The 16,886-nt window shown below is 37.1% G+C and overlaps 1 protein-coding gene across 1 annotated transcript in view; it reads left to right on the forward strand.

Moving 5' to 3' along the window:
- LOC114646924 (kinase non-catalytic C-lobe domain-containing protein 1) overlaps positions 1-16,274 on the forward strand; it is a 130,952-nt gene extending 114,678 nt beyond the window's left edge. Inside the window, exons 23-32 of the mRNA XM_028795328.2 lie at positions 2,111-2,221; positions 2,715-2,856; positions 5,790-5,969; positions 6,265-6,477; positions 7,329-7,402; positions 7,967-8,117; positions 12,295-12,417; positions 14,863-14,922; positions 15,212-15,369; positions 15,450-16,274. Of these exons, the coding sequence (XP_028651161.2) occupies positions 2,111-2,221; positions 2,715-2,856; positions 5,790-5,969; positions 6,265-6,477; positions 7,329-7,402; positions 7,967-8,117; positions 12,295-12,417; positions 14,863-14,922; positions 15,212-15,369; positions 15,450-15,681 (1,444 nt within the window). The 3' untranslated portion in view covers positions 15,682-16,274. The remainder of the gene's footprint in view (positions 1-2,110; positions 2,222-2,714; positions 2,857-5,789; positions 5,970-6,264; positions 6,478-7,328; positions 7,403-7,966; positions 8,118-12,294; positions 12,418-14,862; positions 14,923-15,211; positions 15,370-15,449) is intronic.
- Positions 16,275-16,886: the final 612 nt, after the last annotated feature.

The raw sequence follows: 16,886 nt of genomic DNA on the forward strand, positions 1-16,886 counted from the left end.
AATAAGGACAAGTGACTGTGGGCTCTCAAAAGTTCTGAGATAATTTGCAGTTTATTAGATCTGTAATTTGCAAAGGGGTACTAACACTTTAATTAATTGAGTGTGGGCAATTACAGGGTATATAGCATATAAATTTAGTAATGAGCATACATACAACAGGAGTTATGCTGGTCCTATTTTAAGCCTACTAGAACTATTACCATTTAAGTCACTTTATCTAGAAGGGGTTCATCCTGTGTCTGGGCCCAAAACACTTTGCATTTCTCAGAAATGACAATTACGGGAGAGAAAGTTTAGATATGCAGTAGGTGGGAGTGAAAAACAGTCCTTGTTTCATTAATAAAGTATCTGTAGATAAAAATGTACTTTTCTAATGTGTGCTTAGCTTTTGAGATTTTCTACTATAATATTTCATCAAGACTCAGACATTTTTAAGATTACTTTGCTTGAGTATGTGATTAATAGAGTACATGGCAATTCTTATTAACCTAGTGCTGGAAATGGGTTTGTAATTAAATGTGGCAATGAAGTTCTTAAATGCAACCTTCTATATCAACACTCCCTTTCTTATATAGGAGTTTTCTTTTGAGAAGGGGTTTACAACATTATGGGCCAAATTCAACTTATCAGTAATTTTATCAGGTCCTCAGACAGAACAGAATATTTGAGTGAAATCAGTCACAAAACAAGTGCTGCTTAATCAGCATGGGAATTGGAATAGCATTCTTGCAAAATATGACTTGAACAATACTGCCTATGCATATTAAATGTGAAAGGGTAGAGGCTTTATATGGCTGTTCATCCTGAACTTGTATATGTTTAAGAAGTAGGCCCTAACAAAAAAAGACAGCTATTATTTCCAGCAGCCATACTACCTGCATTTTAGAACAGGTAGTCCACCTGAAGCTAAGTATGTTTGAGCCCATTCAGTACTTAGATGGGAAACCAACCAGGAAAGCTTGGTTTGCTACTGGAAGAGGTGTTGGTGAGGCCAGCAATGTGTGGGATTACCCTGTAGACTGTGTGTGGATCCCAATTCTTAAGTGCAGTGATGGTGCCGTCCTTTGGATGACACATAAAACCAAGATCCTGACTCTCTGTGGTAATGAAAGATCCCTGGGCATATTTTGAAAGGAGTAGGGTGTTCCCTGGTGTCTGGCTAAATTGCCCATCATAGCTTAGTCCATTCTGGCCCACTAATCATCTCCCATCCTTATTGGCAAACTATCTCTCTCACCCCTTCACCTCCTAATAGCTAACGTGTCGTGAGTGTACTAGTGCAAAACAGCTGATGTTGCATCATTCAGGTGTATGTTGCACATTGGTGGCAGCTGAAGTTGCTCCCTGCTCTCTATGGAAAGCACTTCATAAATGTATTGTTTCATTAATTACTTTGTCTATAAAGAAGGCTGCAGGTTTTAAATGAACCACCTATTAAGACTCTTGTATGTTGCTAGAACATATTCATTAATTTAATAAACACACCAGAAAGTGGAAATAATATTCCCAATACATGCCATTAGCTTAAAATATTAAAATAAAATTGTTCAAATCAATTATATACATATTAATTAAATTAAAAAGCACCTACTAGAAAGGCCCGATTTTAAAAGTTGCTGCAGATCTGGCCAGTAGGAGTCTCCATTGTACTGCACTCATTTATTGAGTCGTTAATTTGTAAGAGGTCTGCAAAGGGAGAAGAGAGTGCTGCAGCCTGAGTATTTAAGTTGTTTGTTGTATTGCTCATTCTGCCACTGGTTTTCTCTTCTCTGTCCTTCTTTTATTGATAAGGAGAAGCATCTGTTTTGATTTTACCACGTTAAAAGGAAATTGATTTTCTCATTAAAATTCTCCATAAAATCCTGTTTATCTGTTACTTTAACATAAAATTCTTATCTCAAGTTAATTAATAAATTTAGAGTTGTTGAACCTGGAACCCATCTTGGACAGAAGTTCAGTCTCTCCCAGGGCCCACTCACATTCACACCCACAGTTTTTTTTTTCCCTCTTTTGGTCTGTCACTGTATTTGGTGTGGATTAAAAAGTAAAATGCTAATAATTGTCTTAACAAACATTTCTGTACTAAAATAGTTTTGTTTAAAATCCACAGGAAAGCGTTTCTAGAAGGATATGTTCAACAGTTTCTTTATACCTTCCGATATTTTTGTAGTCCCAAGGAATTTCTTCAGTTCCTTATCAATACTTTTAATAGCACAATAAGGTAAGCAGGTTTATTAGAATGCATGTTTTTATTTATTGTATGCATAATGTAGTTGAACTGATCATTTAATTTTTTTTCATCTGATTATCTGTCAATGAATGTTCTTCATTTAGAAACTGACTGATATTTAAAAATAATTCTTTAAAAATGTTCTTTTATTGCAAAATTTTAGTATACATCTTAAATTTCTGAAGCTTTTGCTGAAAATGAGGTTAATTGCCCATGTACATAATACTTGTGAAAACAACATCTGTTTTTAAAGTCTAGATTCTTTTGTGATTCAGTTGTTTACTTATTAAAAGTATACTTATTGATCACAATAAAATATACATGTTTTATATATGCACATTTATTGAAATTATGTTTTCACTAAAGCTACTGCTATGCATGATTATTCTGTCTCATCTTTGTATTAGTAAATCCTTCTATTTTACATTGATTAAGTTTGTAGATTTTTACATTTATGTCCATTATTATATATGTAATTTTTCAGTTTAAACTGCACGTCTGATTTGGGAAAGATTCACAATCGAACATTAGATTTGCTGCAGGCTTGGATTGAAGACTGTCGTCAAGTGGATTTTACACCAAATACAACTCTCTTGAATACTCTTGAAGATTTTATTAGAAATAAGGTAATTGTTAAACAGTACAGTTTATATTAAAGATTTGTTTATTTTTCAAGCAGGGGTACAAAAGTCCAGCCAATTAGTAAACAGAAGGTAGAGACTATTAGTTGATAACAGACATTAATACAGTCACACATTGACAAGGTTGCGGTGATCCGTAATTATGGCCGAGGTCCATCAGAAAAAAATAAGCTAGTAATGTTCAAGAAATTGCCAAAACCAGCCACAGTAATACATATGTTATTATTATTTCACAGGGTCTCATGGTTTCTGGCTCTTGTAGGGCCCTTTCAGGTTTGTTTTTGATCGACTCTACTCAATGTGCTTAATTGTTATGCATTCAGCTTGCGCCACCTTCTTTAAACTAGTGTTTCTCAATCTTTATGGTCCTGTAAACCAGTTTTGCCTTTTTTAAATTAATGGACGACTCACTAGCAGAAATTATAAACTGTCCCTTAGTGAAACAAACATGATTGCGGGGTCAGGCTTGGTGCAGCAAACTCACTTAGAAACAGGGAAACATACAGTATCATGCAGCCCTGCTAATCACTTAGAGAGAGAATGGGACTTTGGAGAAAATAAAGGGATTCTTCCAGGTGGCTAGACAACTGGTGTCCCACCAGATGTTTTAGGGTGCCTGATGATCTGCCAAGAATCAGAAAGACAGGGAGTGATGGTGGGCTGGCAAGAATCAACAAAACCTCCCATCTGCTTGGTGATGGTGTTCTGTTCCTTCTATCAAAGCAAGGGATCAATTTGCCATCTTAGAATAGAGACAAGAGTTGTGTTTGTCTGTCACGACCCAGGAGAACCACCAGGTTGCTAGAGGGCATATGGTCCCAGGTGGGAACAGGTGAGACTATATTGCACCTTTAAGATATTTGGTAAGTGAGGAGCTGGTACCATTAAATGACTTCTCTGAGCTCAGTGGTGCTCCTGACCCTTGAAGTGATCCTGGTGGTGTTTAAAACTACATTGGATCAGGTTTTCAGTTCAGTCAATACATGAGAGAACCATGTAGGTGAAAGCTTAATGTTGGAAGAATGAGGCAAGGATCATAAGAAATGGAAAAGGAAATGAGACAAAAGGTTAGAGGGCAGAATGCCTCTATATGGTGTGGCAGACAGCCGGGACGCTCCTGTGATGGAAGGACTGGGGGAGAGGACAAGATCACAGCAATTCCTCCCCCGGAACACGAGAGGACAACCCACCTGGATTGCATCAGGGCCACAGGCTTGGAACTGGGAAGTTCAACCCTGCTGGGGCCTGTGGCCACCGTCAGGGGGCGCCTGGACACTCCGGGAGCCCTGGACTGCAGTACTCTGCCACACCCAGAAGTGCTACCAGAACAAGATCCAGGTGCAGCTGGAGTACTTCTGGGTGCCCATACAGCACTTCCACCACACCCGGGAGTGCTGCCAGAAGAGAACCAGAGTGCACCTGGAGCACTTCCGGGTGGACTATAAAAGAGGCCGCCTCACTCTGTTCGAAAAGCCAGAGTCGGGAAGTGCTGGACAAAGCTTGCTTAGAGAAGAGTGGATGGGGCAGAGAAGGGAAAAAGAGAGAGAGAGAAAGAAAGAAAGAAAGAAAGAAAGAAAGAAAGAGAAAAGAAAGAAAGAAAGAAAGAAAGAAAGAAAGAAAGAAAGAAAGAAAGAAAGAAAGAAAGAAAGAAAGAAAGAAAGAAAGAAAGAAGAAAAAAGAGAAGGGACTGAGCAGTATTGTGTGCTGTTTTATTGTGTACTGTGCTCAGAAGTGGGGAGCTGGGGAATAGAGCTGCCGTACGAGGAAATAAGGTGTGTGCTTTTGAACTTGTGTCTCTGTGCCTGTTTATGTTCGGCTTCTGAGAGCGGTATGGCCACTTTTATTTCTACAATGGTACCTTTCCCACCTGATAATACAGTGGTTAGCACTGCTGCCATAAAGATCCAAGAGACTGGCTTTGACTCTCATTCACTGACTGAGAAGTTTTTGAGATCATCCCATGTCCATGTAGGTTTATAGATTTATCCTGTTTACTTCCACATTCCTGCTCCTCCGCATCGAGAGGAGTCAGATGAGGTAGCTCGGGCATCTGATCAGGATGCCTCCTGGACGCCTCCCTGGTGAGGTGTTCCGGGCACGTCTAACTGGGAGAAGGCCCAGGGGAAGACCCAGGACACGCTGGAGGGACTATGTCTCTCGGCTGGCCTGGGAACGCCTTGGGATTCCCCCGGAAGAGCTAGAAGAAGTGGCCGGGGAGAGGGAAGTCTGGGCATCTCTGCTCAAGCTGCTGCCCCCGCGACCCGACCTTGGATAAGCGGAAGAGAATGGATGGATGGATGGACTTCCACATTCCATAAACTTGCTGATTAGATTGCTTCATTTTTCCCATTGTAAGTTAGTGTAGATAATCTCAAACCTCCTTGCAACCCTTAAACTGGAATAAGGAAATAAAATAACTGGACTGTAAAATTTCATAGGCGTAATGGTCTGTCAGGGACTTTTCTTACACTTTTCATCTAATGTCTTTGGCACCAAAAGCAGGAATCTTTAAAATTGAAAGACAGAATGATGTAAAAAACAGCAACCCAGTATAAAACATTACAGTATCATGCACACCAGCCTTCTCAAACATCATGTCTGATATTATGTTTTTTAACTGAAATATTATTGGAGTTATCTCACTAGTTTCAGACAATCAGTTTCATTAAAAGTCTATCTAATGTTGTCTATTCGTAGATTTGTGTTTTCTGTGTATCAGTGTGTCTTGTGGCTATACGTATAATGCGTTTTTCTTTTGTGCAATTGTTTCTACTTTACAGTAATAGTACACATACAGAACTCTACATATGATTCCATTCAACCCTCACACCTGCTCACAACAACCCTTTTGGAAGCATGTATAGTGTTTATTTGCTTTATACATATAAAAAAAGCATTTTAATGTGTTTTGTTTGTAGGTAATTCCAGTGGATAGTCGAGGTGAACAAATTCTGGCCTTTCTGCAAAGTAAACCAGAAAAAAAGAGGAATTCTATCATAAATGTCGGCTGCCATACTTCCATGAGTATTGATGACAATGACTCAAAATCACTACATGCCCTTTCCAAAAAACTGTCCAGAGAAGATAGTTTGAGAAAGGTCTGTACTCACCTACAGTACATAACCTAATACAGAAATGTAAAATATTTCTTGCATGAAGCTCAATTAGTAATACTAAAACGCTGTTATATAAGTGTTTTGATATTACATTGTTTTTATTGCTATTTTCCTAACATGTTAATCTTTAATTCCCAATAACACAATGACAGTTTTCTTCATGAGTGTTGGACTTGGTCACTTAGACAAGTATTTTCTTGCAAGTTCTCATTTTTGTAATAAAATTATCTTAGATTTTAAGTTAGAAACAGAATCTCTGCTTACTGTTGTATTTCAGAGCTTTCACTGGAAGCCTTCAAGAAGTGGTGAAGCACATAATTTATTACCAAACGAAAAGCAATATACTATTGCAGCCTTACCCCGACCTTTCTACGCCTCCATGGTTGATGCTTTTTCAGGTTCTTCTTTGAAAAGTGAAGAGAAAAATCCATTGGTTCAAACAGAATATGGTACACTGCAGATTCACCAACAGCTGACATTACTACAACAGGTGCTCAAGCATATTCTTTCATGTCGAAAACAAAAGATCACCTACAAAACAGTAGTTTCTCTCATTTACTTCTGTAAATCTTGTTGCCAAAAGATGAACAGATTGATGAAGCCTTTGCTTTACTAACCTTGCAGAAATACCTGTTTCAAAAGTTGTTTGTCAAGTTCATATCAATTCTAATGGGAAGCTTTGAAAGAAAGGCAACACAACAAACATAGTTTTGATTATAGTGCACATGCTGATAGAAATATCCATGTTGCATTTGTTTTGATATTCTTGACTGCTAGCTGTCCTTTTAAACAATCCTTCATCTGAATTTAGCATTATAATTTACTCATGCCTGCGGATGGTTGGCACCCTGCCCGGGATTGGTTCCTGCCTTGTGCCCTGTGTTGGCTGGGATTGGCTCCAGCAGACCCCCATGACCCTGTATTCGGATTCAGTGGGTTGGAAAATGGATGGATGGATTTACTCATGTGTATAAGTTTAATCTCACACATGAGCTGCAGGGTGCTTATTTGTGTTTGTGCATACTGTGGGGCAATCCTGACATTTATACTATTAACTGTATACCAAGGCATTTTTATGGAGTTAGCAGTACTTTTAGTAAAAACAATGCATTTCAATGACAAAGCACAAAAATGTTTTACAGAATTATGTTTCAATATTTAAATTAAATTATGGTAGAAATCTTAAATTAAAAACTTTAAGTTTTTTTCATTTCTGAAGTAATTCCTTTCTAATTCAGTTTACTACTTGATAATGATGTATGTGTTAACTTACCTTTGACATATAAAGTGTTAATGGGGTGTGTAAAATTAATATGATGTTTATATCTCTCTTACATTTAGGAAATGTTTCAGAAATGCCATCCAGTGCATTTTCTTAACTCAAGAGCACTTGGGGTTCAGGAAAAAACACAAAAGTATGGTCTTTTTCAATTATGCTTTAAGCGTATTTGTTGTTTTATTGTAGAAGGCCCAATGATTGTTGAATTTTTATGATGACAGATTGATATTTATAATATGTTAAATAGTTATCAGTCTGAGTAGTGGCCTAGTCATTAGTACTGCTTCTTTATGGATCCAGTTTTCTGGCTTGAATTCCATGTTGGGTCATTCTGTTTGTTGAGTCTGCACATTCTCTTTGTGTCTGCATTGCTATTCCTAAATATATATATATATATATATATATATATATATATTTTCCTACAGGCTGAAGTGTTTGTGTTAGGTGAACTGGCAACTCTAAATTAGTCCTATAAGTCTGAGTGCAGGAGTAAGCTTCAGTCCTACGTGGCCCTGAATTAGATTAAGTGAATTTGAAATTGTTATAATATGTAAATATTTTCCAGCTTAGTGCAAAATTCAAACATTTGGCCTAAGACTTTGATATTTTTTTAAATATAGTTTATAAATAAAATATACTTGTACAATTGTTTCCACTCTACTTTGCACTTGTTTATTTATTTTAATTTTCTCTTGTGCAGAATGTCTGTTTACAACACTGTGCCAGTAGAGGGCAGTAATCTCTTTTCTCCTGAAACTTCACAAGACAAATATCTGTTGCAGCTGCTGAGATATGCAGATAACATCAGTAACTGGGTTGCAGCAGAAATTGTTATATGTGATACAACAAAGGTAAAATTAACTGCATTATAAGAATTATAAGGGTCAATATCAAAAAGAAAACTGAACACCCATACATGTATACTTGAATAGATAAATGAAATATTCTGTACAAGTGTTGTTTATTCAAATTTTATTTATTTACACAAATTATATATATGAACAAAAAAATCTGTATAAATTATAATCCCACCACACTCCCTCTGAAAGTAGTATTTTGTTTCCAAATTAAAGCTCAAAGACTTGGTTGAACATAATAATAGATATTTGAACAATATGAAAATCACTACGATCTGCAAATACACTGCACTCAGTTTTTCTATATTTATGAACTAGAAACTTTTCTGTTAGAACAAATTTAGCTTTTCTTTTGAGGTATTTTTAAGTTAACATCACACAGCTCTTAGGTCGGGACGGATGGATAGAACATTTAAAATGACATGACATCTTTTACAGCTGAGATCATTTTATGGAATTATGCCTTTTGGGTGCTCCAGTTTCCTCCCACAGTCCAAAGAACATGCAGGTTAGGTGAATTGGCGATCATTGATTGGCCCTAGTGTGAGATTGTGTGTGTGTGTGTGTGCGTGTGTGTGTGCGTGTGTGTGTGTGTGTGTGTGTGTGTGTGTGTGTGTGTGTGTGTGTGTGTGTGTGTGTGTACTTGCTCTACGATGGACTGGCACCCTGTTCAGGGTTTGTCCCTGCCTTGCTCCCTTTGCTAACCGGAATAGGCTCCAGCAGATACCCATGACCTTTTTAAGGGCTAAACAGGTTATAAAATGACAGACTGAATGAATCAATTACATGAACTTTGAATTCACAATCAGTTTCAAAATTAGCTTCATATAGTATTATTCTGAAATAGATTTCTTTTTCCATGGCAAGCCATAAATGTGTTTCAGAATGCACAACAAGACACAAGATATTTGCTTGCTGCCAATAATACCCATTATACTGCCAGATCTTAAAGCCATTAATTCCCCATGCTGACTGTTCAGATCAAATATGTCCTTCACATTTTGTCCATTTAAGAGTGTGTAGCCTTTTCAAATCATCCCTAGGATTTTTGAGAGTGAGCACAATCACAAAGCACTTTACAGAGAACCCTATTTGCAGATCAGCTGTCGGGGAGCTGCCCAGGGACATTCTTATGACATGTCCAAACCACCTCAACTGGCTGTTCTCAGGCTTGAGGAGCAGCAACTTTACTCTGAGTCTCTCCTAAATCCTAGCCACCCTGCAAATAAATCTAATTTCTGCTGCTTGTACTCGTGATCTCATTCTTTCTTTCATTACCCACAGCTCATGACCATAGGTGGGGACAGGGATGTAGATCAACTAGTAAACTGAGAGCTGTGTCTTTAGACTCATCTCCCGATTTAACACAACAGACTGGTAGAGTTCCTGTAAAACAGCTGCCACTGCTCAAATCCACATGTTGATCTCATATTCCCCTTTTCTGTCACTTGTGAACAGGATCCCAAGATACTTAAACTCCTACACTAAGAGCATTTGTTCCTCCCTCATCTGAAGAGAGCAATTCAAGGTTCTCTTTTCTGTAAGAGAACCATAACCTCAGACTTGGAGGTGCCGATGCTCATCCTAGCAGTTTCACACTCAGCAGCAAATTGCTCAAGCACATGCTGAAGTTCACAGTCAGATGAGGCAAATAGGACAGCATCATCTGCTGCCACTAGCTTCCCCAATTGGGCACCCTCACATCCTCGGCTGTTAGAACAGCTGGTCTACTGTTCCATAGCCAGGACAGAATCCACATGGTTTCTCCTTTTGCTTGGGCTCAACTATCGGACAAATTCTTCCCTCCAGCACTCTTGCATATGTCTTTCCTGAGATTCTGGGTATGATTCACCTGTAACTGGAACACACCCTCTGGTCCCTTTTTTAAATATGGTGACATCCACACCAGTGTTCCATTCCAAGGGTGCTCCATCCAATAGTCTTTCTCCCTGGCTTCTCCAAACTTCTTCCATGCTTTAGCTTCCAAAACCATTTTTGCAACTGTCCTGTTAGCCTGTCGGTACCTCTCAACCTAGACAGGAGACCCCACAGAGAACTTTTCCCAGAATGCCACCTTTTTCCATCTGACAGCTTCCCTCACCTCTGGTGTCCACCATTGAGTATTAGGGTTGCTACCATGAGATAGTCTGACCACAGTTTTTTTGCAGCCTCTTCCACAACTGATGCCTTGAATATGATCCATTTGGACTCAATGTTCCCAATCTCACCCTGAACATGGGAGAAGTTCTTTCAGGAGTCAGGAGTTTTTTTTTTTTTGTTTTTTGTTTTTGTTCTTTATTTCGCCTTATACAGTTTCTTGTATTAGGAATTTGTTCGTTTTTACATACCCCTTGGGGTCAGAGTGCAGGGTCAGCCATTGTACAGCGCCCCTGGAGCAATTACAGGTTAAGGGTATTGCTCAAGGGCCCAGCAGAGTAGGATCTCTTTTGGCAGTGACGGGGATTCGAACCTGCAACCTTCTGGATACCAGCACAGATCCTTAGTTGAACTCATCATGAATGGAAGCCTTAGCTAGATGTTTTCCTGGAAATGCTAACTGCACTTCTAGACTTCACTGGTCTATCCGGCCATGCCCCTCACTTCAAATCCAACTCACTACCAAGTGGTGATCAGTTGAGAGCTCTGCCCCTTTCTGCACCCAAGTGTCCAAAACATATGGCCTCGGGATCCCTAACCTCAGAGAAGGCTGAATACTATGAACAGCTATTTGGTGCTTACACACAAACAACAGTCAAGAGTTTTCCTCTTTGTGACTCAAAGCTGCATTAAGGCAACCCTCTCGTCTAGTATAGAGAACTCCAATTGCACAGCCCTCAGCCTGGGACTTGTGAGTATCCCCACACATGCCTGAGGTCTTTCATACATGGGAACTCTAGAGTAGGAGAGAGACCACCCCTGATCAAGAAGTTTGGTTGCAGAACACATGCTCTGTGTGGAGGTGACAACAACTATACCTAGTTGATACTTTCCCACCTCCTGCACCCGCTCAGGCACATTCCACTCCAGTAATGTTCTAAGTTCTCAAAGCCAGTTTCCATTTCTTGGTGCTAGTCCATCTAGGCCTTTCTTGCCTGAGCTCACCACTAAGCTCACGTCACACTCAAACCCCCATGCTTTGTCTTGCAGGTGGTGAGCCCACAAGGGCTGAGCCTGGCCAGATTATGTGGGTTGCCCAGCCACCAGGTGCTTGCTGGCTAACACCCCCTTCAACCATGACTCAAAAAGTGGGTCCCATTAGCCCACTGTAAAATGCAGTGTTGGAAATCCCAAGACCTACAGCATGTGGAACATAAAAGTCAGAACAAACAGTGGCAGCTGAGGAATGCTTATCTAGGTTTGCCAACTACTAAAACAGGTCTATAACCAAGTCCATGTCACAGAAGCCACTTATAGAAGCAAAAAGATATTGCAATTAACTAGAAAATGATATAGAACAATCTGTGAAGCTAGTAGACTGAACTATTGTGAAATTTGCATGATGACTTTACCAGATTTGCAGAAGGGTAAACAGTATGGATACGAATTTGATTTTAGATCATTTTAGGAAATCAGCAGAATTTTGAAGATAATTTTGAAATTAGCAAGTTGCTGGCATTGTATAGCTAATTGAGATGGTACTGTATATACAATATGCACGTTATTTGAAATGTGTCAGAATTCCTGCAACAAGTAATGTACAAAAGATTCAACAAACCCTTGTTGTAGTCCCATTAACAAAACAGAAATAATTTTGTCTGCCAGTCAATTTATGTTTTTTTATTTCTTAGCATTAATGGACAGGTTTGGACACTGTCTGTGAAGAGCATATACAAACAGTATTGGACATTATACAGTAGTTAAACCTACATAGATAGCTGCCAGTCCACCATACATGTTCGCACCCATGCTAACTCATATCTGGTGGATCTAATGTCGCCAGATGCATATCTTTGGGATGTGGCAGTTAACTTGTACACAGACAAAGGTAGAATACACAGATAATGACTAGTTTGGGGTATGAAGCCCAGTTACCTGGGCAATATATATTGGTGAAAAAAGTGTATGTATTTTTATATTTTGAGAGAGAAAAAACATCTTAGTAATACTAATAAATCAAATGCAAGGTTTTAAAGATTTTAATTGTAAGATTTGCTTTATGTATTTTATGTAGACGCAGACATCTTTGTTGTCAAAATTCCTTCTTATTGGCAAACTTTGCTATGAAACTCGGAACTTTGCTACTGCTATACAGATTCTTACAGGACTGGAAAATGTGATTGTAAGACAGCTACCTGTAAGTTATATAATATTTTTGTGTTCAACTATTAATGAAATGCTTTATGTGTCACAGTTTCCGTCTTTACATCCTTGGAAATGTCACACTCTATTTTAAACACATTTGAGACATTTGTCTCATTTAAGGGACTCTAAGGGACTGTTCTAAATCTAAGTCTTTTGTAGCATGTATATTCATATTTCATATTTTTTGCTTTCATCCTTTCAGGACCTTCTTACACTATAAAAGTAATCCATGTGGCCAGTATTAGTGCTAAGCTATAATTCATATTCTAGTCACATAATAAAACAGGGATTCTGTAATGGCTACCTATGACTGGGTACAGTTCTGATACATTAAAGACTCAAAGACTCTTAATGACATCTGTCCCATTAAAAATATACTACTGGCATCATAATAACTTTGGCTTAAAGGCATCATCTGTGAATGACACTGTCAAGGAATGAAAATAAACGGCAAGTAATACATAGTAAAGTGATGGAGGATTGGTCAGTCTATGCTTGTGTTAGTTCATTAGTTTTTCCTTAGCATATTCACTTTAATCATTTTCAGTACTTTAATATAAATTAAACCACTGTTTTCAAAGCTTTTAATTTTTTCTTAAATATGAAAATTGTAAAAAGCTGGACATACGAAATGAAACACAGACAGGAGTAGCTACCTAAAATTTCTTATGATACTGAAGTAAAAAACCTTAAAAATACAGAATCTATTTCTGACTGTAGAATAAAGGGTACAACATTCTAATGTCTTAGAAAAATAAAGCAAATTCTTTTTGGAGTGTTAAATTAGCCATTCAGTTGAAGCAGGAAATTGTCTATGATTAAGGGGCAGATTGAGGCAAATGTCCTAAGTAACCCACAGAACTAAGTTTGGGAATTTCTAAAAGCTATGTCACATTACAAGACTTTTCCAGGGATTTTCAAAGGTCAAAGGCAGTTGGTGGCGTGTTCCTATGAAGCTGGTCATATAATGTGACCTGCCTAGTGACACAGCCCAACTAATTTGAAGTTCACTCCAATAAATTCAAACAGGTCTGATTTTGTCTTTAGTCGTAGGTGCTGACTCTGAGCGCATGAAAGCTGACAACCAGTGAATGCTCATCCAGAAGTTCAATGCATATAATGCAGCAACAATGAATAAATTAATGCGAGTGTTTTGGACCTCACAAACAGAACAGAATCACATCTGTCTATGTCTCGTGTTTTATATGCCATTATAAAACAGAAAAAAAAAGAAGAAAAAGGGCAGAGACTGTGACTGAACCTGTTAACCCTTTATACAATATATACCTGCAATTGCTGAGCGCTTTGAGTAGTGAGAAAAGCGCTATATAAATGCAAAGAATTATTATTAATTATTATTATTATTATTATTATTATTATTATTATATAGCACTGCCCCGTCAAGCAGCATGTTATTGACTGTCACAAAAAGAGGCGGCATGATGGTGCAGGAAGTTTGGCACTCAGTCAGTAAAGTGAGACATACCCATCGATTTCCAGTCATTTTAACTGACATGGTCCAGGGACAAGATCAGCAACTGCAGCCAGCAAGTCTAACATACCACATCACTAGGATTCCTGTACTGTGTCTTGTTTAGAGCTATTTGCTTGTCATGATCAATTTTGTAAATGTGTTCTGTAACATTGGTCTGGAAACAGTCCACATACTGATGTATACTCGAATATGTTGACCTTTTTTCTAAGTCACTTTGGATAAAAGTGTCTGCTAAGTAAGTAAATGTAAGCCATTTGCCATTTATCCTCTTACGGAGATTCATAGAGGATATGCACTGTTATGAGTTTTATTCGTGTTATTTCCCTTTGTTAACCATTTCTTGCAAGTGAAAAAATAACACCCAGCCCATGATCCATCTGAAACTGTAAATGTGGAAGTTAGAACATCAGGATCCAGTTCAAGAATGCATCAGTCCACTATTAACTAGCCATAAGTGTTAAGAGTTTATCAACCCCAATATTACCTTTTATTGACGTCAACTTCAGGTACTTTCTAATTCCACCAGAGGATCTCATGTGCAGACTCTGTAGAAGGTTCAGCTAGCTCATGCACTCATGTCAGATTCCCTTGTGACTTGTTTAAAGTTCAGTTCACCAGTTCAGCTGTAACATGCCAATCATTCTTTTTTGTGTATTAAAGAAGAAAGCATTATGATCTATAAATAATGGATGCACTGTAACTTCTTTTAAAGAAGAATATTTATCATTGTATTGTATTGTATGAGACAGGTTTTATTCCAAAATACTATGTGTATAAATAGTTATGGGTTACATTCAGCTGCTGTGCATAGCTGTGTGTCTCAGCCATCTTAATAGTTCTGTTCTATGAATGATACAATAAATGCGGACCTCCTTTTAATATGTACATATGATGCATAGTTCTGCTTAATTATTTGATTTTTTTTTTTTGTTATAATTATAGGCTTGGAAAAATCTTACCACAAAAGTATCTGAAATCATGGAGGAATTGAAAGCTGTCCAGGTACAGTTATTAACATTCAAATATTTAACAGTTGTTGTGAAGTAATCCATTAAAATATAATCCTTAGAAGAACATTTTTGTTACATATTAGGCATATATGAATGTCTGTGTGAACTCTTAACAGACTGGTTTAACTAAAGAACCAATTTGAAGAATCTTCAGAAAGCACAAAATATAAATGACTCTTTTCAGCTGTCATTGTTGTATGCCATTGTGCAGGTGGTTGGGTTAGAACTGCAATTAACTATATTATTTGTGTAATATATATTTTTTATTTTCCCAATTCAAGGTGTTCCTAAAAAGTGATAATCTGTGTTTAATGGAAGGAGACAGATTTAAAAAACTGCCAACTATCCCCTCAGCACATGTTCTCGCTATGCATGTGCAACAACTTGAAATTGGTGCTTTAACCATGGCAAATGGTGCATATAAATGGCCTAAGCTAAGGTATTGTATAATTAGAGCTAGAAATAAAATATGTATTGGTATCTAAGTTTATGTTCTGATAACTTCTGTCTTTCTTAAAGGAACATCGCAAAAGTAGTGAGCCAGATCCATGCCTTTCAGGACCACTTGTATACTTTTGCCCCTGATCTGGAACTGCAGGCTTACCTCAGACATCGAGTTTCTCTTTTTGCTGAAGCTGATATTCCTCAATTAGCTGCAGACAACTCAACAAATTTCCACCAGCTGTCTACTCCTAAACATTCTCGTAAAATTCAAGACACAATAAGGAAAATGAAAGCCACATTTCAGTGATTTTCTTATCATTTCATGATACCGAAGAAAACTGTTCTACAAGCGTTTGTTTTGTTTTTATATTGTACAAGCTTTAAAAGAGTTATGAAGATGTAGGGACAATGATATTTTCCAAATATGCTTACACTGTCTTCAGTTTACCAAAGGCTTCAACCTTTGTTTCTAACTTATGAAAATAAGCTGTACATTAAAACATGATTATGTACAAACCTTTGCTTATTTGGCTAACATTTCTTTAAAGTTTTAGTTGATGTAAAAAAAAAAAACTTTGAGTTTACTTTGTAGTATATTTATTAGGTAATGCACATGCCACTTTTTTATTTCTTTCTCTTTACCTGCAATATAAACGTTTAATAATCACATACTATATATTTATATTATTTAATAAAATATAACTTCTGTAAATAAGCCAAAGATATAAAATTGTCTCTCTGATATATCGCTGTTTCAATAAGTTGCTTAATGCAGGAAATGTTACAAAGTCTTCTTGATCTAATAGATCTCTAACAACATATGTTGTGGTTTTTCTTCTAATGGAACTTGATTATTTATACCTTTCAGATGAATAAAACATTTTAAAAGGGGGAGAATAATATGATATAGAACTTAAGAAGCATATGTTTTATTTTTGACAAAGATGACATAATACTTATACTTTGTTGACTCTTGCAATTTTTACTAAATTGAAAATTATTCCAAGTATTTTTAGTATTAAGGAGAATTTTTGTATAATATCAAGTCTTAGATATTTAAAATATTGCTTATTAATCTGAATTATGTAAATATCTTGTTTTTTATTTACAGAGATTTTGTGCAGTCATAAGATAGATAGATAGATAGATAGATAGATAGATAGATAGATAGATAGATAGATAGATAGATAGATAGATAGATAGATAGATAGATAGATAATGAAAATCAGTGATCGAGAAGAACACAATTTTACTAGAAGGGTGATTTTTACAAGTCATTCAGAAATATACATCCACTCACACCAAAACAGGGACACCAGAATTATATGGAGACAGAGAAGACTTGCAATTCATGAACAAACTTATTAAATTGGTAAAAGTCACATTAAACATTTGCACCTTCTCTATTTTGTTTTTCAAATGTAATCACAGAATATTTATCAAGCATGTTTGCTGTACTAAACAAAGCAAAACAATACAATGTCTTCATAATAGTCTTGTATAGATGAATGC

The sequence above is a fragment of the Erpetoichthys calabaricus genome, chromosome 2, assembly GCF_900747795.2.
Source record: "Erpetoichthys calabaricus chromosome 2, fErpCal1.3, whole genome shotgun sequence".
Taxonomy (NCBI): Eukaryota; Metazoa; Chordata; class Cladistia; order Polypteriformes; family Polypteridae; genus Erpetoichthys; species Erpetoichthys calabaricus.